Source organism: Lepidochelys kempii, chromosome 14 (genome assembly GCF_965140285.1).
Source record: "Lepidochelys kempii isolate rLepKem1 chromosome 14, rLepKem1.hap1, whole genome shotgun sequence".
NCBI classification, from domain to species: domain Eukaryota; kingdom Metazoa; phylum Chordata; order Testudines; family Cheloniidae; genus Lepidochelys; species Lepidochelys kempii.
In genome coordinates, this window is record NC_136393.1 from 46643762 (window position 1) to 46663900 (window position 20139).

Consider the following 20139-nt stretch of genomic DNA (forward strand, 5'->3'; position numbering starts at 1 on the left):
AGGCGTACTGGGGGTTGCTCATTATTCTAGGCTCACCCAGTAGCCCTGGGAAGGACACTAGTTTGTTTTGGTAGGGTCTCTCATCACCTGGACAGGTTTCAGAGTAGCAGCCGTGTTAGTCTGTATCCCCAAAAAGAAAAGGAGGACTTGTGGCACCTTAGAGACTAACAAATTTATTTGAGCATGCTTCCGATGGAGTGAGCTGTAGCTCACGAAAGCTTATGCTCAAATAAATTTGTTAGTCTTTAAGGTGCCAGAAGTCCTCCTGTTCTTTCAACACCTGGAGTGATTTTTAATACACCACCACCCCCTGGTGGTCTGTTCGAGAGACTGCACCTTCTGGTTCCCTTCCCTGGGTTCCTACAGAGACAGCCCCAAGGTCTCGTCGGCTTAACTGGGACAAGAGGCAGGAGCCAACCTCTCTAGGTGAGGCGAAGGGTGCCTCTTTCAAGAGAGCCCACCAAAAGCAAGTCAGTTCTGTAAACCTAGCTGCAGGGTAAAATAAATAGCGCCAAGCCCTTCCGCTGGGATGCAGCCACCTCTGGGGAGGGGCAGCTGGGGAACAGCCTCGCAGCGACATTGCATGGGGCTCACTCCCCCAGCCTTGAGATGCAGCCACCTCTGGGGAGGGGCAGCTGGGGAACAGCACCCAGCGGAGCTGTACAACACTTTAGGAGGGGACTTCTGTGGCCAGTTAAAGTTGCAAAGCGCAGCGGGGTTTAGGCCTAAGGACTAGAATAAGATACGTGGGAATTAGGCCAGGACAATGGGGTTACCACCCCACCTCTTGGGAAAAGGGATCAAGGGACGTTTACCAACTTCCTCCAGCACAGCACCCCCTAGTGCTGCACTAGGGCATTGGTATCAGTGGTGAGTGCCAGGGGACAGTGCCCCTTTTCAAGACCACCCCCCCCCCCGGCTCCCTGCAGCACCTTGTTCCGGTGCTAACCCCGCCTGACCCTTCAGATCAGACAAGAGCCTTAGCTGAGGCGGCCCCCAGCTGTCTGCTCCGTCTAATCCAGCAGGAATGCATGACGCACACATGCCGGTAGATCTATGTCATAGCCACAGTCCCCTGCATCGGCCCTTGGAACAGGGCCTGGATTCTCCCCAGCCAGCCCAGCATTCAGCCCCCTGCCTGTCTCGCTAAGAGCAACCTTGGGGTGCAGATGTCAAACCCCACCTCGCTCCTGGGAGGGGGGGGAACGGAAGCATTGCCATAGAGCAGTGGATTTCAACTTTTTTTTTCCCCCCATTTGCGACCCCCCCAAAAAAATTTCAAATGGCAGTGTGGACCCTCCCCGGAAATCTTAAACATAGTCTGCAGAACCCCAGGGGTCCGTTGAAAACCGCTGTTATATAGCAACTCTGCGTCTCTCATGCAGAGATGCAATGCAATGGCCAGTGCGCCTGCACCAACACCACCCCCTGGTGGTGAGACAGTGAAATGCTATGGCTCGTGTGCCGGCACCAACGCTGCCCCCTAGTGGGGAGAGAATGAAATGCTACGGCCCGCGTGCTTGTACCAACACGGCTCCCGACTGGAGAGATGTGGTATAATGCAATGACGAGGGTGCACCCAGCACACTGCCCCCTGCTGGGGAAATGTAATGCAATGCCATGGCAAGGGCGCATGTACCAACATCACTCCCTAGCAGGGAGCATCATAACTGCTTGCTTGTCGGTCAGGGGCTCTTGTCCATCTGCAGAGCAGCGATTATTTTCCCTTAGCTGCAGGATGGTGTTTCTGGAGTGGGCGGAGCAGTTCTCTTCCCAGCACTGCCGAGCTCCCAACAGCCAAGACGAGAAGCATGCATAGGGCACCCCAGACTTGTTACAGCACCGTCTGTTTCACAGCTAGGGACACAGCGGCAAAGACAAGTGACTCGCCGTGTCAAGTGGAGAGTGGCTGAACTGGGGATAGAACCCGGGAGCCCCGGCTCCCAGCCCGCTCCTTGCTCTAACCACTAGACCCCATTCCCCTCCCAGAGCTGGGGGGAGAACCCGGGAGGCAGACAAGTGTGTAAAAGAAGCAACAACTTGTATTTAAAAAAAAATTGTTTTCTCAGATAGCACAAAAATCAAAGATACAAAAATACTTTATCAGCTTCGGGTTAAGATCAACACATTAAAAAAACCCAGCACTTAAAAATAAAGGTTCCTGGTTAAGGCATTGGTGTAAGGCTGGGGTCCCCTCCCAGAGCCAGGAATAGAACCCAGGAGTCCTGACTCCCAGTTTCATGCCCAGCCCAGAGCGGTCGCAGCCTCCTGCATCAGAACAGAGAAACCATAAAACACGAGACTTGGAGACCAAGTGTCTCAGGTCTGATCCAAAGCCCAGCCAGATCTTCCCATTGACTCCCATGGGCTTTAGATCCAGCTCTAAGTCCAGTTAAAATCTCCCCCTGCTGAGACACAAAGACTGGGGTTCTGGGGACAGAAGAAGCCGCTCCCTCAGCCCCCATCCCTAATGTGCCTCAATTCAGACCTCTGATAATTACTGAGGCCGCCGCAAGGGGGCGCAGAGGTGCCTAAAGTGAATGGTTGGGGCCAGGATCCCCATCAGTTTGATTCATAGGGCGCAGGTAGATGGGAATGGCTTTTGGTTACTAGCGAACGGAACCGGAACCGGTGTCCCAAGAGGAGAAAGGCCCGGTATCCCATGCCTCAATCCCCTGAGCCAGCCAGTTTCCCTGCCCTGGCTGGATTGGAGCTGGCGCCCCCTAGAGGGGAAAGGGCCCATGTCCCATTTACCACACCCCTGAACTGGCCGCTCCCCGATAAAGCATCTGTCCCAGTGTGTTACTAAATTAAGCACAGATTTATCATCATTTTGTTTAAAAAAAAAAAAAACATTTTCAGAGAATCTTTTTGCAGCCACAACTGCGGATTGAAACAAAACACACTGGGTAAAGCAGCCGGGTAAAAGCCAGGGGTCCTGACTCCAAGCCCCAACCCAGCCCTCTGACCATGAGACTCCCCTTCCCTCTCAGAGCTAGGGACAGAACCTAGGAGTCCTGACTCCCAGCTTCCCCTGTTCTAACCCACTAGATCACATGCCCCTCCCAGAGCTGGGGCTCGAACCCAGGAGTCCTGACTCTCAGCTTCCACCCTGCTGTAACCACTAGACCCCACTCCCATCCCAGAACTGGGAATAGAACTTAAGACCCTAGGAGAGGAGACTGGGCTCTAATGGTTAGAGCAGGGAGCCAGGACTCCTGGGCTCTACCCCCTGTCTCTGGGAGGGAGTGGAGCCTCGTGGTTAGAGGAGGGACTGGGTTGGTTTGCAAGCAGCTGCGCATGTTAGGCACTCAGAAGTGATAATCCTACAGTAACTAATGCAGGGTTTTTGACCTAAGGGCATCAGTGCATGGCAGAGACCCAGGCCCTGGCCCCTCAGCTCTCCTTGCCAGTCGCAGGGCCATTGTGGGCCAGCAGGTCCCCATAGGCCGCCTCCTCGCGAGAGAAGACCAGGAATTTCTTGTCGAGCTGGGCACGCAGGTAGAGGTAGTCCTGCTGGTCTAGGCTGTGCCCGCAGCTCAGGTAGGTGGTGAAGAGGCCAGCCAGCAGGAGGCGATCCAGAGACAGGCAGGGCACGGCCCAAAGCACCAGCAAGAACTCCAGGTAGACAGGGTGGCGAAGGTGGGAATAGAGCCGCACGGCCCGCACGGACTTCAGCGCCAATGGGTCCCCCATGCCCAGGCAGTGGTAATAAACCTGGGGGGCAGGAGGAGAGGTTAAGGGCAGAGTTGAGACACCCCCCAGATCTGAGGCTGGATTGGAGCCGGCGCCCCCTAGAGGGAAAAGGTCCCGTGTCCCATTCCCCATCCCCTGAGCCAGCCAGTCCCCCAGCCTGGGGCTGGATCAGAGCCGGCGCCCCCTAGAGGGGAAAGGCCCCTGTCCCATTCCTCATCCCCCGAGCCAGGCAATCCCCCTGCCCGGGTTGCAAGGAGACCGAGGTACCTGTTTGACTCCCATGAGCTCAGCATAGTCGAAGATGAGGGTGACGCTGAAGATAACCAACCAGGCGATGAAGTGCAGGATGAAGCAGATGAGCGGGACCCAGGTGTCCCAGGGCTCCGTGCAGGCGTTCCAGAGCAGGGGGCCATGCCGGACGGGTTGCCAGTACCGCATCAGCAGCTGTGGGGGTGTCCCATTAGAAATAGTTCTGAAAAAGCCCCCTCTCCTCCCCAGCCCCAACCTGCAGCCCCCTGCTATTCCAGCCCTGGGCTACCCCCAGCCCCCTGCTATCTCAGCCGTGGGCTCCCCCACAGCTGTGCCGGTGCCCCTCACGCCCGACCCGCAGCCCCTGGTGGTACCTGGAGGGCCAGGGCAGTGCAGAAGACGTAGAAGGATCTCTGCAGCACCCCGAAGCAGCTGGTGGTCCAGCGCTTGACCAGCGCGGTGGCCATGAGGCTATGCTGCAGCACGAAGAGTGCCACCAGGCCCAGGTCCATGGCTAGGGGCCACAGCACCCCGGGGTCCCGCAGGGCAGCCCCCCACTCCACGCTGGGGGTGGCCTCTGCAAAGGGGAAGATGGGGATTAATGGGGGGCAGAACGTACCGAGCGAGGAGTCACCCATTTGGCTCCCGCATAGGGCTCTGCTCCCTCTCCCACACCCAGTTCCCTCTTTGCTCCCCAGCTCCCAACCTTGGCCTGATCCCCAGCAGGGCCCATGTCCCACCCTGACCGCCCTCCCCTCATAGCTCCCCCCAATCCCGTCTTGTCACCATTCTCCACTTACCCACCCCAAACTCACTCCCCCTCTCACTGGGCCCCTCCCAACCCCCTGATTGGGATGGATTTCCCCCAGGATCCACCCCACCTTGAGGGGCTTCCCTCGGGGTGTCCTCTGTTTATCCACTCCCACCCCGGGTCTCCCCTCCTAACCCTCTCCCGCCCTGGGTCGACTCTAGGGATCCGCCTCCCCCCAGTCTCTCCTACCGACCCCCCAGTCTCCCTCTAGGTCTCTCCTACCAACCCCTTCTGCCCCAAGGCCTCCTCTAGGGCTCCCCCTCCCTTCTGAACCCTCTCCTGCCCTGGGTCTTCTCTAGGGCTCCCCCTCCCTTTCCAACCCCCTCCCGCCCTGGGTCTTCTCTAGGGATCTGCCTCCCCCCAGTCTCTCCTACCAACCCCCTCTGCCCCCGGGCCTCCTCTCGGGCTCCCGCTCCCTTCCCAACCCCCTCCGGTCTCCCCCTAGGTTTCTCTTACCAACCCCCTCCACCCCAAGGCCTCCTCTAGGGCTCCCCCTCCCTGGGTCTCCTCTGGATTCCCCCTCCCCTGCCAACCTCCGGGGTCCCCGCTAGGTCTGGTCTCCCCCCACCCAACCCCCTACCCCCAAGTTTCTCCCTAGGTCTCTCCTCTCAACCCCCCCCCCGCCATCTCTCCCCCCAGCTCCATCCCCCGGCACCTCCCTCCTCTTCCTCCTCCTCCTCTCCCCTTCCCTTCCCTTCTGCCCCGGGTCCCCCCCCGGCCCCGGCCCCACGCACCCGGCCGGCCCCCGCCGGGCAGCACGGCGCGCAGCGAGGCGAAGCGGATCAGCTCCACGCCGGTGCCGAAGGTGAAGAGGAAGCTGCCCAGGGCCGGGACCAGCAGCAGCAGCGAGGCCGCCATGGCAAGCAGGGAGCCGGGGCGGGGCCTCCGCTTCTCCCGCCGCCCGGTGAGTCCCGCCCCGGCCCGGGGAGGGGCTTCCCCCGGGAACCTCCCCAGTGACCCGCCAGGCAGCGGAGGGGCTTCCCCGGGATTCCCCTCCCCAATGATCCGCCCCGGCCGGGGGAGGGGTTTCCCCTGGGATCCCCGCCTCAGTGACCCGCCCCGGCGGGGGGAGGGGTTTCCCCTGGGATCCCCGCCCCAGTGCCCCGGCCCGGGGTGGGGGGTTTCCCCTGGGATCCCCGCCCCAGTGACCCGCCCCGGCTCGGGGTGGGGGGTTTCCCCTGGGATCCCCGCCCCAGTGACCCGCCCCGGCGGGGGGAGGGGTTTCCCCTGGGATCCCCGCCCCAGTGACCCGCCCCGGCGGGGGGAGGGGTTTCCCCTGGGATCCCCGCCCCAGTGACCCGCCCCGGCTCGGGGTGGGGGGTTTCCCCTGGGATCCCCGCCCCAGTGACCCGCCCCGGCGGGGGGAGGGGTTTCCCCTGGGATCCCCTCCCCAGTGATCCGCCCCGGCTCGGGGTGGGGGGTTTCCCCAGGGATCCGCCTCCCCAGTGACCCGCCCCGGCGGGGGGAGGGGTTTCCCCTGGGATCCCCTCCCCAGTGATCCGCCCCGGCTCGGGGTGGGGGGTTTCCCCAGGGATCCGCCTCCCCAGTGACCCGCCCCGGCGGGGGGAGGGGTTTCCCCTGGGATCCCCTCCCCAGTGACTCGCCCCGGCCGGGGAGGGGTTTCCCCTGGGATCCCCGCCCCAGCTCGGGGTGGGGGGGTTTCCCCAGGGATCCGCCTCCCCAGTGACCCGCCCCGGGCGAGGGAAGAGTTTCCCCAGGGATCCCCTCCCCAGTGACCCTCCTCTAGGGGGAAGGGGCTTCCTGGGATTTCCCCCATCCCACCTCCAGTGAGTCAGTGACCTGCCCTCAGGGAAGGGCTTCCCCCAGGAATCCCTGTTCCCTAGGCTTCCCAAGGCTCAAAGGGAATCTCCCTCCTCTTGGGAATTTGCCTCTTTCTGAGCTCCCCCACCCCGAGTAGGCAGGTTTCCCTTTTGATCCCTCCAAAAAAGCCCCTCCCCCATGACATTCTCCATCCTTCCCTCTCCTTTAGGGGGAGCCAGGCGTCTCTCCCCAGGCCCCACCCACTGCCCCTCTCTGGGATTCTTATGGGGCCCCCTCTTCCCAGAGATCTCCTTGCACTGGGGACCCCCTCCAGAGATTCCCCATCAAGCCCACCCGCCTGCTCATCCCTCCAGAGCATTACCCCCAAGTCCCCCACTACTTGGGACTCCCTTAAAGATTCCCCACCGTCTCCTGACCCATGGGGATATATCAGGGATACCCCAGATCAATGCACCCCCAGATCAACCCACACAGCCCTGTCCAAGGAAGGGCTGCCTTCCCATCCATCCCCATATTGTCCCAGCCCCGCTGCATCCCTGGGCTCCCCCTCATCACCCCCAGGCCCTGCTGCATCCCCTCCCCATGGCCCCAAGCTCCCTTCCACCCCTCGCATGCCAGGCCAAGTCTCAAGAATCCCCACTTTGAAGCTATTTAAACCTTCCCATTGCAGTTTGATTTGGGCTAATGGCACCGTGATTTTAACCAGGTCTTAAGCTAACAGGCTCACCTCTTCTCCAGGGAGGCACTGCTCTCCTGAATCACAGCTCTTCTGCCTAGGGAGATCCGAGAGCACAGATGTCTAGCCCATTTTTATTAAACTCTCTGTCTCCCTCCCGGAGGTCAGAGCTGGCAAAATTAGCCACAGCTCCCTCTGCTGCCCCTAAAGTCTTTGAATCCAGGGTAGTTACATTAACCTAGGCGGGCTGAGGATTGAACGTGGGAGCCTCATACTCTGCCTTTTTCATGTGATCAAGGGGACCACATGAGTAATGCTTTCCGGGGCCCACTCTTGGGCTGGGGTCCTGGGATGAGGTGTTCACCCCACATTAGCCCTGAAGGGGTTAAGGTGGCTCAGACTGGGCCTATTAACCATATAGGCCACATTCGGGGGGGGGGGAGGGAGGAGGGGGGAGAGCCAGGGCCTGATAGAAGCTTATGGATGGTGAAGCAGACTGAGCTTGTATAAAGCCAGGAAGTTTGCAACAGAAGGGGGCAGCAGGGACAGTCTACAATCACTCTCCAGGTACGGAGAGGTAGGTAGGAGGAAAAGTCCTTGGCTCCCAGCCTGTGGGAACGGTTCACCCAGAGGCATTGCCAGCAAGAAAGTCTGTGGAAGGAAGGCAGAGTAGAACGAAGCCCAGGGAAAGAGCAGTATGGGGATGCCAGACTAGGCAAAAGCTACTCCCCAGATCTAGCTGCAGGGAGGTCCCCCAGTGGCGAGGGTACCCCATTACAGGCCTGATAATTAGGGTTTACTGGGGAGGTGTGGACTGTTCTCCCCCACTCTGTTCCTTATTTCCAGGCACAAACCAGGGACCCGGTCCTACTCCAGGTTTTTGCCCTTCTCTTTCTGGCTTGCACTCCCTGCATAGCGTGGCTTGCACGTACAAGTCAGCAATCTGCAGCTGTTTTAGGAGCCTTCTCCCAGCGGCTCACACTTCTTCGATGCAGACATCAAAGGATTTGAGGAGGTATAGTCCCCAGTGTAATGTGAAACCTCTTTAACAGGGAATTTAAAAACATCCTATCACAGTTTCACTTACAGCCATGTCATTACACCCCTGTAATGCTTTAGTCACCAGCTGGGAGAGCAAAACAGCCAGGCTCCATCCCTCAGGGATGTTCTGGACGCTGCAGATCCTTTCAAAGGTGGTCAAATTGTTGTCAGCACCATCACTTGCTCTGTAACTAGGTCACGGTTTGTCCCCTCCATGTGGTCCTACCCATGAGAGGAGTGAAGTTCTGGAACAGCCTTCCAAGGGCAGCAGTGGAGGCAAAAGACCTATCTGGCTTCAAGACTAAGCTTGATAAGTTTATGGAGGGGATGGTATGATGGGATAGCCTAATTTTGGCAATGAATTGATCTTTGATTATTAGCGGTAAATAGGCCCAATGACCTGTGATGGGATGTTAGATGGGGTGGGATCTGAGTTTCTACAGAGAATTCTTTCCTGGGTGTCTGGCTGGTGAGTCTTGCCCATGTGCTCAGGGTTCAGCTGATCGCCATATTTGGGGTTGGGAAGGAAATTTCCTCCAGGGCAGATTGGCAGAGGGCCTGGGGGTTTTTTGCCTTCCTCTGCAGCGTGAGACATGGGTCACTTGCTGGAGGATTCTCTGCACCTCGAAGTCTTTAAACCACGAGTTGAGGACTTCAATAGCTCAGACATAGGTTAGGGGTTTGTCACAGGAGTGGGTGGGTGAGATTCCATGGCCTGCGTTGTGCAGGAGGTCAGACTAGACGATTCTAATGGTCCCTTCTGACCTTAAAGTCTATGAGTCCTGGCATAGGCGGAGTACTTGGCTCTCCGACGCGTTGCGTTTACTGCCACCTGTTTCTGCTTCTCAGCTTCCAACTTTTGCGTCCCAGCCTCCAGGGCTCTCTGGTGTGTGGCTTCTAGGGCTGCCCACTTCCCGACCTCTGGCTCGATTTCCTTTTCCTTCTCTGCTATCTCCAGCCTTTTGGACCAGTCCGCCTGTACCTTATCGTGCTTCACGACCAAAAAGTCTCATTTCCTCAGTCATGGGTGGTGGGTACAATAGGCCAGGGGAGGCTAAGCCTCCCCTGGTGCAGCAACCACCTCCCACTGCTGGACGCCTGGTGGCCCTGCTCATAGGTGCTGACCCTGGGGGTGTTCCGGGGCTGGAGCACCCATGGAAAAAAAATAGTTATCTCCTCCCCCCTCCCTCCAGTGCCTCCTGCCCGCTGGCGGCCCTGTCAATCAGCTCCTCCCCCTCCCCCCCCACCGCCTCCCGCCTGCCACTGATCAGCTGAAGAGGCGGAGTGAAGGTGGGGTGCGCTCGGGGGAGGGGCAGAGCAGGGGTGGAGTGAGGGTGGGCCCTTGGAGGAAGGGCTGGAGGGGGGTGAGGCCTGGGGCAGAGCGGGGGTGGAGCACCCCTGGGGAAATCAGAAAGTCGGTGCCATTGGCCCCACCTGCGTTCTGCCTCTTCCCCTCCCTGCTGTGCCCCTTCCCCGAGGTCCCCTCGCCCGCCGCTGCCTGGTGAGTCCCTCCCTCCTCTCCTCTCCTCCACTCCACCCCCCCCCATCGCTGGAGGTCCCCATCATGGACCGCGTCCCTCCACCCCTCTCCCCCATGAGACTCCCCTGCTGGGCCTGGGAGCAGGGCCACAGTTCGGGGGCGGGGGCACGGACAGGGGTAAGGGGGCAGAGGCTGGGGCTGGGAACGAAGCTGCAATCAGAGGCCAAGGCTGGGGGCAAGGCCGGGGGTGGTGTTGGGAGTGGAACTGAGCTAGAGCAGAGCTGGGGATGGAGTGGGGCTGGGTGGTGCTCCCATCTCGCCCTTCATGGGGACTGGCCCGGGCCCCGCTGCGCCCTCCCCTCCCCCCCCCCGAATGTTCCTCCATGCGCCCTTAAGGGGGCATGCCCCACCGTTTGGGGACCTGGTCTAGAGATACTGGAGAGGATGCGTGGGCCCATTGGAAACAAATGGTTGCCTCTCAAACAATACCATACCATGCTTTCCAGAGACGAAACCCTGCCAGGTTGCTTTGTTGATGCAGAGTTTAAAACCATATGTTCAGTGTATTCATACCTAACTCCTTTCATGGTTCCTGTATGTGCATTTCCCACTGATAACCATGACAAGGGTGACCCCAGCTTTCACTGAAGACCTCACATGATACTCTTTGGTGATCCAGAATGGACATATCAGAATTGGTTTCAGAGTAACAGCCGTGTTAGTCTGTATTCGCAAAAAGAAAAGGAGTACTTGTGGCACCTTAGAGACTAACCAATTTATTTGAGCATGAGCTTTCGTGAGCTACAGCTCACTTCATCAGATGCATACTGTGGAAACTGCAGCAGACTTTATTTATACACAGAGAATATGAAACAATACCTCCTCCCACCCCACTGTCCTGCTGGTAATAGCTTATCTAAAGTGATCATCAGGTGGGCCATTTCCAGCACAAATCCAGGTTTTCTCACCCTCCACCCCCCCACACAAATTCACTCTCCTGCTGGTGATAGCCCATCCAAAGTGACAACTCTTTACACAATGTGCATGATAATAAAGTTGGGCCATTTCCTGCACAAATCCAGGTTCTCTCACCCCCTCACCCCCCTCCCAAAAACCACACACACAAACTCACTATCCTGCTGGTAATAGCTCATCCAAAGTGACCATTCTCCCTACAATGTGCATAATTAAGGTGGGCCATTTCCAGCACAAATCCAGGTTTTCTCACCCTCCCACCCCCATACACACACAAACTCACTCTCCTGCTGGTAATAGCTCATCCAAACTGACCACTCTCCAAGTTTAAATCCAAGTTAAACCAGAACATCTGGGGGGGGGGGGGGTAGGAAAAAACAAGAGGAAATAGGCTACCTTGCATAATGACTTAGCCACTCCCAGTCTCTATTTAAGCCTAAATTAATAGTATCCAATTTGCAAATGAATTCCAATTCAGCAGTTTCTCGCTGGAGTCTGGATTTGAAGTTTTTTTGTTTTAAGATAGCGACCTTCATGTCTGTGATTGCGTGACCAGAGAGATTGAAGTGTTCTCCGACTGGCTTATGAATGTTGTAATTCTTGACATCTGATTTGTGTCCATTTATTCTTTTACGTAGAGACTGTCCAGTTTGACCAATGTACATGGCAGAGGGTCATTGCTGGCACATGATGGCATATATCACATTGGTGGATGTGCAGGTATACGAGCCTCTGATTGTGTGGCTGATGTTATTAGGCCCCTGGCCAGCTGGCCTGAATGGGTTCTGGGGGTCACACCTCTGTGATGCTAAGAATTTCCCAAGGCCGGAGGGCAAGGAGCTTCCTGGTATCTAGCAGTGGATTTCAGCTGGCTTGGTCAGTGTACCCCAACTCATTGGCATCACCCGCTTGCCTCCCCCACCCATTGCTCCTGGCTTCTGCTGCCTCCCTGGACTCCCCACCCCATCCCCAGCACCCCGGGGCCCTGCTGCCACCCCCACATTGTCCCGACTGACTCCCTGAGTGCCCTTCTGCGCACCCCAGGCAGGCTAGTTCAGACTCGTACCTGAGCTGGTAACGGGGAGGAAGGGACGGATTCAGCCGGCTTCCCAGTGCTGCCAGCCTGGTCTCGCTTCCCTGCTCTAGGTGTCACCTAGTGGGGCTCAAGGGGAGTGTTTCCCAGGTGCGTTCCCCTCACCTCACTCCCACCCTAGTAGAAATATGGGGGTGGGTGGGCATGTGATCCCTGCGTCCCCTCTGTGAGGAGTGACAGATGTTTTAAAGTCTGCATTTGAACCAACAGGTCTGTCCAGGTCTTGAATACAAATGAAGCCGTGACAATGGAATTGCAACGTACATACGTGGCAAACAAGCATCAAAGCTCACAAGCGCTAGCTGGGGACTCACCTTGTCCAGATCACCAGGAATGGTGTATTTGCTTGTCTGACCAGCCTGGTCACCAGGCAGAGACAACAGATCAGCGAAACCATCCAGGAGAGCGCGTGGGGAAAGGTGACCACTTAACGATCTCGACTGGGGATGGAGTCTGGCACCCGCCTCTTGAAACAGGAGCAATAAACTTTGAGAGAGATGCTTTATAGAGGAGTACAATGGGAGAGGCAGAGAACCCCAGAGTTATCCATCCCTAGACGGAGGTCAGAGCTCTTGCATACTGTTGGGTCCTTCAGCCAAGGGGTGTGTGTGTGAAGTTTCTGGGAACAAAAGAGTCGTAAGAAATCTACCTTGAACCAAGCCTGTAGCTTGTTAAGTTACGCCTTAGCCATTAGAAAGTGTATTTTATTTTTGTTTGTTTGTGACTGTGACACAGGGCCAGAAAGGGTTACACAACTAGAAAGCTCATGCTCAAATAAATTGGTTAGTCTCTAAGGTGCCACAAGTCCTCCTTTTCTTTTTGCGAATACAGACTAACACGGCTGCTACTCTGAAACAACTAGCAGGCTAATTGACACAGATTCAACCTCATTAGAGACCGTTAACAGATAATGTTCGTGTTTTTGTGTGGTTTCATATATATTGTTAGGGATTAACAGTGTAACCAGATGGTTCCTGTCTATCACTGTATTCTGTTCATTCAGAGATCAAAAGGGGATGTTAACATTTAGAACTGTGAAGGTAGTTGTATTCGCAAAAAGAAAAGGGGGACTCGTGGCACCTTAGAGACTAACCAATTTATTTGAGCATGAGCTTTCGTGAGCTACAGCTCACTTCATCAGATGCATAAAGTGGAAAATGAAGTGATAGCATTGTCTTGATTTCTCTTTGAAGTATATAGCAAATCGCCTGCAAATGATGGGAGACAGGCGATTGCCTTATGTTAATCCATGGAGCTAAATACTGATGATGTTTAGGAAATAGGAGGGTACTTCAGAGACACTGTTGTTCACCCAAGGACTGCATGTGGTCAAGAAAATGTATAAAGGGCTTTTGGGACCTGATCCTGTATGTTCTGGGGTTGTGCCCTTCCACTATCAGCAGACACAGGTCGTCTCTGGAGTGGTTCTCAATCAGGGGTACGTGTCCCCTGGGGGTACGCAGCGGTCTTCCATTGGGTATATCAACTCATCTAGATATTTGCCTAATTTTACAACAGGCTACATAAAAAGCATGAGTACGGTCAGTACAAACTAAAATTTCATCCAGACACTGGCTTGTTTATACCGCTCCATACGCGGAAATGGAAGTACGAGCTTTATATTCCCAACGATTTATTTTATAATCCTATGGTAAAAATGAGAAAGTCACCAATTTTCAGTAATAGTGGCTGTGGCACTTTTGTTGAGAGCCGCTGGCCTGGAGAGCGTCATTTCCGGCATGTACACACAAGTCCTCACCTGTTCTCCATACGTACGTCTCCACGGTGGTTCGGATGGCCAGTGTGACACAGGCTTTCGTTAGAGAATTACGTGATATTCTCAAGTGGAATGGACGGGTCACTCCTATGCACCTCTATGCCTGCTGCCAGTTGGCATCTGGAAGTCCTTGGGTCACACCTCCCACCACCCCTCCCCACAGTATGAGGGGCACCCCTGACGTTCCCTCCCCTGCCCCCAGGAGGGCTGGTTTGTCCCCTCTCCATGCTAATCTACCACACTGTGAATTCCCCCTCCTGGAGATGGGGCCCTGTCATTGCTCAGCATTAGGTGTTCAGTGCCTAGGACAGTGGGGTCCTCATTCCTGACTGGGTGTCCCTAAGCTTAAACCAATGGGCTAGGACTCAGGAGATCTGGGTTCAATTCCCAGCTGTGCTACTGACCCCCTGGTCTGACCTAGAGCAAGTCACTGCATCTTTCTGAGCCTCAGTTTTCTACCTGTAATAATGATCCTTCTCTTGTCTACGTAGACTGAAGGGTCTTTGTGACAGGGACTGTGTGTCTGCCACAATGGGGCTCTGATCTCAGCTGGGGCAGGGACTGTCTCTCGTTGTGTGTCTGTGAAGTGCCCGGCACCGTGGGGCCCTGATATAACAGGACTGATATTATTTTGCCGTTGCTACTTATTAAGGAGCAACACCACTATTAAACAATGATGCTGAAGGGACTTTGCGGTATAAAGGGCAGCCAGGGGATCTGGTACGTTTCACCCTGCCTCAGCCCCATCTCCCCTGGAGTTTCTATCCCATCCTCCACTCAGAATGTGGCTCCACGGGCTTTAAGGGGTTAACTCCACAGTGCTCCCCCCTCCAAGCTCCCCCGTCCCCTCATGTAAGCCCCAGATGGCTCCCAGCTCCTGATCTCCTCAGTTCTGCCTCCATGCTCCCCATGTCACCCCCACTACCAAAATCCTCTGATCCCCCCATTCCACGGCACCCACCCGTTTCCACTCCTCGTTTCCCAAACAGCCCCTGCCACCCATCTGCCCCCCTACCAGAATCCCTCCGTGATCCCTTCCTTCCCAGCCTGTGTTCCCCACCCTGCCTGTCCCTCCACTGCAGGGACCCCTGCCCTGACCCCCTCCCAGCCTGTAACCCCCTCCATGTCACCCACCTCCCCTACTGCTGAGACCCCTCCCAGCTTCCCCTTCCCTATGCCACCCTCCTCCTCAGTGGCCCGGATCCCTTCCTGACCCCTGCCACACAACACCTGGTTCCCAACTCCGGGCACCCCGTAGCTGGCTGGTTTCCCAAGGGTTAACAAAATTGCAGTGACGACACTGGGCGAGCATCCTGTCTGGGAGCTCTGGGATGACCCTGCCCAGCCCCAGTCCCAGGTGAGAGGCGGGGTTTGGGAGCAAGCGGTATAAATCCCAGAGCTTGGAGCCGGGACGGTGCAGCTCGCTTTACCCCAGCCAGCAGAGACGAGGTCAGCCACTGCTGCCCCCAAAGGCCTCCAGGATGGTTTCCGGCGGCGGCGGACAGTCGCCCCTTGGCGTGACTCCCATGATTCTCCTGGTTCTGTGTCTCCATCTCCCAGGTAGGTCCTGGGCCTCCCTGGGGGTTAAAGGCCGTCCGCTGTGCCTTTGGCTTCCATGGCTCGGAGGGGCTGCCACTGGTTGTGATGTCAGTGACGGCTGCGATGGGGTGGTGGGGTGGTGTCGGCTGGGGAGAACAAGCCGGGTGGGAGGTTGCAATGGGGGTGGTGCGGAGAATGCAGAGGGAGAGGCGGGCAGTGTGGGGGGTGCAGGCTGGGGGCGAATTGGGTAGGGAACCCAGAAAGAGCAGAGGTGGGTGGTATCGGGAACGCGGGCTGGAGAGGGGTTTTTTTTGAAGAGGTATCCCAGTAGAGGGGGAGATGGATGGGGTGGGGAGAGTAGGCCGGGATGGCAGATGCAGGAGGCATCCCAGCAGAGGGGGAGGTGCGTGGGGTGGGGAGCTCTTATGGGACTCGGGGAAGGATCCTGGAAGCAGAGGGGATAGATCAGCCCTGGACCTGAGCAGAAATTCCTGGTGGAGTCAGCCTGTCCTCATTAGCTTGTTTATAAAGTGCGGGAGTGAGTCAGAAAGAAGCAGGTGGGGCGGCTGGGGGTTATTAATTCCAGGTTGACTAGTTTTTATGACTGTTTTGATCTTCAGCCTAATAATCATGAAACTCCTCAACACCCAGTGACTTCAAAAGCTCTCTCTCACACACACACCCAGTACGTGCCTGGTAATTTCGCTTGCTGCCAGGCTCTCCTAATGAGCAAGGATACAGAAACTAGGAATAGAGCCCAGGAATCCTGACTCCCAGCTCCCCGCCCCCCCCCCCCCGCTGTAACCACTAGACTTTACTTCCCTCCCAGAGCTGGGACTAGAACCCAGGAGTTCTCACTCCCAGCCCTCCTGCTCTAACTGCTAGACCCTACTCCTCTTCCATGAAAGGTGCAGTGCTGTCACAGGGTGCCCAGGTGGGGACACACAATAGGGATTACCTTTGCACTAAGGGCATGGGGTCTGTTGAAGTCAATGGAAAGACATCCTCTTCCTCATTGACTTCAGTGGACTGGGAAGTCACCTATTACATTGCCCCTAGTGGTAGTCCCCTATCCCCTGCACCAATTAACAGGAGATGGACAATATTATAGCAGAGCACCAACCCTGCTCTAATTAAGGTTGAGATCAACTTTCCCTTTAAAGGCAGACTCTTCTAAAACCTGCAGGGTTATGTGGATTGCCTTGCAATTCGGTGGGTCTTCTCTGGTGAACACTCACTGTCATACCAGGTCCTCTGCCCTCAAGGGAAGCTGATGTGATTCAACTCCTGGCATAATACCACGGCACTGAGATACATTTATAGTGATGACAGCAATAATTTTATTATCGAAGGTACAAGTGATAGCGGGGAAAGACAATGGAAACAAAACAGGGTGCATATAAAACATAACCAGCTTTCTAGAGACTAGCCTTCACTTAGCCGGCTAACTTTGAAAGTGATCTCACCCCAGACAACGCAGCCTGTCACCCAAAGTTGGCTGCGATCCCGTTTTCATGAATGTAACCGCACTGCCTGCTGATTTCTTAGGTGCCAGATAAAGGGGGGTCTTCCTTGCCTTCTGTCAAAGTCAGATTCAGGACTCACATAATTTGTCAGACCACTCTGTTTATTAGCAAAGCGCTTCGCTAATGCACCCAGACGTGAGCCCCTCTCTGAGGCTCAAGATAACTTATTTGTACAGCTAAGCCAAAGCCAATTTAACATAAGAGACAAAAGAAAGCAGAAACTGACAAATATACATGCATATCTCATTTGCATACTAACGTTTACCAATCTCCTAGCTCAGTAGGAGCTCTAAGTTAATCAGTTTGAGGACCCATTGTCTCACACTCCTTAATGTTTCTCTTCCTGACAACTATATTTCAACAAACCCTTCAAGTAGCATTTCTTTAATGAATTATAATTTCAATATAATTCATTCTACTTTCACACTTCCTTTTATAGCCCCTAAAGTTTGTCATCTGTCCCTAGAGTCAGGAACACCCTCCCTGTAGCTTATTCTACGGTGTGCTACGTGCCTGTTGATTTCACATCCCCTCAGCTGAGTTGATATGTAAATGAGGCTTCTACTGGGTTGGCTTACAATGCTTCGTTTACATGCCGACCCAGAGATATTTGTCCGGCAGAAAACCTCTTTGTCATCCCTGCCTCGATACAGATGGTCGGAACAGATTTTCAGTACACAGATGTAATTCCTCGCATAGGAGCTGTACAGACATTTCACAACGATATTAATCACCAGCATGATCCCAGCTGTCACTTATGATCTCAGGTGGTGTTCTTTGGTGGACCAGAATGTACATGTCGAGATCAGGCTATTTGTGTAACCCAGGTGGCACTGGGGGTTTGTTAAGGCCACACCTACTGCTGACACAATACTACCCAATGCCGTGCTGACTTGAAGGGGGCTGGTGCACCTCTTCCTTTGCTCACAGACCAGAGTCAGGGAAAGGGGCTCACGGCAGCCCCCGCCACTGATCTCCTCGTTTCACAATCACAACTCTGCCGATCTGCTCCATCAAATCCCTCCACCATTCGATAACCAGAATGCAGAGGCTCTTGCCACCTCCGGGGGGGGGGCAGAGTTAAGGTTGTGGGGGGTATTTATCTTAACTCCGTATTTCCTGATTTTAAGAAGCGTTAGTGTGGCTGAACTTGCCTTTGTGGAAGGGCACCCAGGCAGACTGAGTGCTGTGTTAATCAAGGGTTGTGCCAGTGAATAACCTCTCCGCCTCTCTTGTAGGCTCGGCGTCCAAGTGCATCCCACGGCTGGAGGAGCCAGCGCTGGAACCGCTACCAGCTGGCGTGGACCCCTACATGCAGCCAGCGGGGATCCTGCAGCCCCAGGTCCGCCCACAGGGGCAGGGGGTTGGTAACGAGCCTGGGGTATATGGAGGAACTGATTCTGGATCGTATGGAGGACCTGGGCCCGGATCGTATGGGATAGATGGGCCCGGGGCCTATGGAGGAGCCGGGACTGGATCCTACGGAGGAACCGGGACTGGATCACATGAAGGACCTGGGCCCGGATCGTATGGGATAGATGGGCCCGGGGCCTATGGAGGAGCCGGGACTGGATCCTACGGAGGAACTGGGACTGGATCACATGAAGGACCTAGGCCCGGATCGTATGGGATAGATGGGCCCGGGGCCTATGGAGGAGCCGGGACTGGATCCTACGGAGGAACCGGGACTGGATCACATGAAGGACCTGGGCCCGGATCGTATGGGATAGATGGGCCCGGGGCCTATGGAGGAGCCGGGACTGGATCCTACGGAGGAACCGGGACTGGATCACATGAAGGACCTGGGCCCGGATCGTATGGGATAGATGGGCCCGGGGCCTATGGAGGAGCCGGGACTGGATCCTACGGAGGAACCGGGACTGGATCACATGAAGGACCTGGGCCCGGATCGTATGGGATAGATGGGCCCGGGGCCTATGGAGGAGCCGGGACTGGATCCTACGGAGGAACCGGGACTGGATCACATGAAGGACCTGGGCCCGGATCGTATGGGATAGATGGACCCGGGGCCTATGGAGGAACCGGGACTGGATCCTATGGAGGAACCGGATGTGCACCGTACGAAGCAGCCGGAACTGGGTCACAGGAACAACCTGGGCCCGGATCATATGGAATAAATGGCCCCGGAACCTATGAAGGAGCCAGGCCGGCTATATCAGTGGGGTGCTCCCCAACACAGCATGGGATGCCGGGTGCTGGCTATGCGGTTGGCTCAGGCAGGCCATCTGGGCACTTCCGGCCAGTCTATAAGGACCCCAGCATCCCCTATGTGCCGAGCCTCTCGGAGCTGCCCAACCATGCAGGACGCGTGATGTCGTCCATGCCCAGGGTCTCTGCTGACAATGGTGTTGGAGGGGGAGCAGGAACAGGAGATGTGTCAATGCCGAGCTCTTCCAATCCCATGCTGCCCAACGGCCCTTAATCCACAGGGCGTGAGGAGCGAGCTGGTGAGGTTTAGCAGCTAAGGCAGGAGGAGGGCAGGACGCCTGGGTTCTGTCCCCAGCTGTGGGGGGTATGGTTTAGGAGTGAGAGCAAGGGAATGGGACTCAGGACACCTGGGTTCTATCTCCAGCTGTAGGAGAAGAGTGGGGTGTAGGGGTTAGAGTTGGGGCGGGCCAGGACTCCTGGGTTCTATCCCCAGCTCTTGGTGGGGAGTGGGGTCTAGCCATTAGAGCAAGAGAATGGGGGCTTTTATCCCAGCTCTGGGGGGAATGGGGTCTAGTGGTTAGAGCAGGGTGGGAATGGGGATGATGACTCCTGGGTTCTGTCCCAGCTCTGTGAGTAGGGTCTAGTGGTTAGAGTGGGAGGGGGAATGCGGGCCAGGCCTCCTGGGTACTAGCCGAGCTCTGTGAAGGGAGTGGAGTCTAGTGGTTTGGGGTGGGGGGTGGCTGGGAGTCTGTACTCATGGGGTCTATCCCCCACTCTCCTGTCATGCCCCTGACTGGGCCACTCCATTGTTGTGTGCTTCAGTTTCTCCCATTGTGTTCCAAGACCTTTTGCTCAATGCTTAGTTGTGGACGGGAGTAAGCGCTTATTGCCCTCCCTGTGTAAATTCCCCACCCCCATCCCCTCATCCACCATTTCCCTGATCTCTCCCCACCCAACCTGGATCACTTCACCCCTCCACCCCCCAACCACGTCTCCTTCCCATATGGTCAGTGATCTCAAGGCCTTTGTATTGCTGGGATGCCTGGGTGGGGGTGAAGAGGATGGCTGCATCTCTCTCTGCTCCTCGTTTCTGATGCTCTAAATGCTTCCAATAAAATCCTTGCTCTGCTAGGTCATTTGGCTTATTTCCTCCCTGCGGAGCGAGTTCGGGGCAGGAGCCAGGCAGCGCTGGGAGCTCAGAGCAGGGACGGGATGGCCAGCAGCGGCGCACACTCCCCCCGACCTCGCTTCCCGGCATTGCCTGCTGGAGACAGAGGGGAGCTCGGTCACTGGAGCCCATCCACGACGCTCGACGGACACTGCCA

At 56.2% G+C, this 20139-nt stretch overlaps 2 protein-coding genes across 2 annotated transcripts; one reads left to right on the plus strand and one right to left on the minus strand.

The window, feature by feature from the left end:
- Nucleotides 1-2083: 2083 nt before the first annotated feature.
- On the minus strand, nucleotides 2084-5889 carry NRM (nurim). Its single transcript, XM_073311203.2, has 4 exons — nucleotides 5491-5889; nucleotides 4320-4522; nucleotides 3964-4140; nucleotides 2084-3717 (listed from the first exon to the last, which is right to left on the minus strand). The coding sequence occupies exons 1-4, from the start codon at nucleotides 5612-5614 to the stop codon at nucleotides 3397-3399; spliced, it is 825 nt and encodes a 274-aa protein (XP_073167304.1). The 5' UTR covers nucleotides 5615-5889; the 3' UTR covers nucleotides 2084-3396.
- A 9134-nt stretch (nucleotides 5890-15023) lies between these two features.
- On the plus strand, nucleotides 15024-19933 carry LOC140897911 (uncharacterized). The gene is made up of 2 exons (XM_073311187.2): nucleotides 15024-15140; nucleotides 17884-19933. Exons 1-2 carry the CDS (start codon nucleotides 15062-15064, stop codon nucleotides 19086-19088), a joined length of 1284 nt encoding a protein of 427 aa, XP_073167288.2. The 5' UTR covers nucleotides 15024-15061; the 3' UTR covers nucleotides 19089-19933.
- The last annotated feature ends 206 nt before the right edge of the window (nucleotides 19934-20139 follow it).

Coding starts and splice junctions, on each gene's coding strand:
- NRM (XM_073311203.2), bottom strand. CDS start 5,614: ATGGCGGCCTCGCTGCTGCTGCTGGTCCCGGCCCTGGGCAGCTTCCTC. Junction 4,523..5,490: donor GCCCGGCGGGGGCCGGCCGG/GTGCGTGGGGCC, acceptor TCCCCTTTGCAG/AGGCCACCCCCAGCGTGGAG. Junction 4,141..4,319: donor GCACTGCCCTGGCCCTCCAG/GTACCACCAGGG, acceptor ACACCCCCACAG/CTGCTGATGCGGTACTGGCA.
- LOC140897911 (XM_073311187.2), top strand. CDS start 15,062: ATGGTTTCCGGCGGCGGCGGACAGTCGCCCCTTGGCGTGACTCCCATG. Junction 15,141..17,883: donor TCTGTGTCTCCATCTCCCAG/GTAGGTCCTGGG, acceptor CCTCTCTTGTAG/GCTCGGCGTCCAAGTGCATC.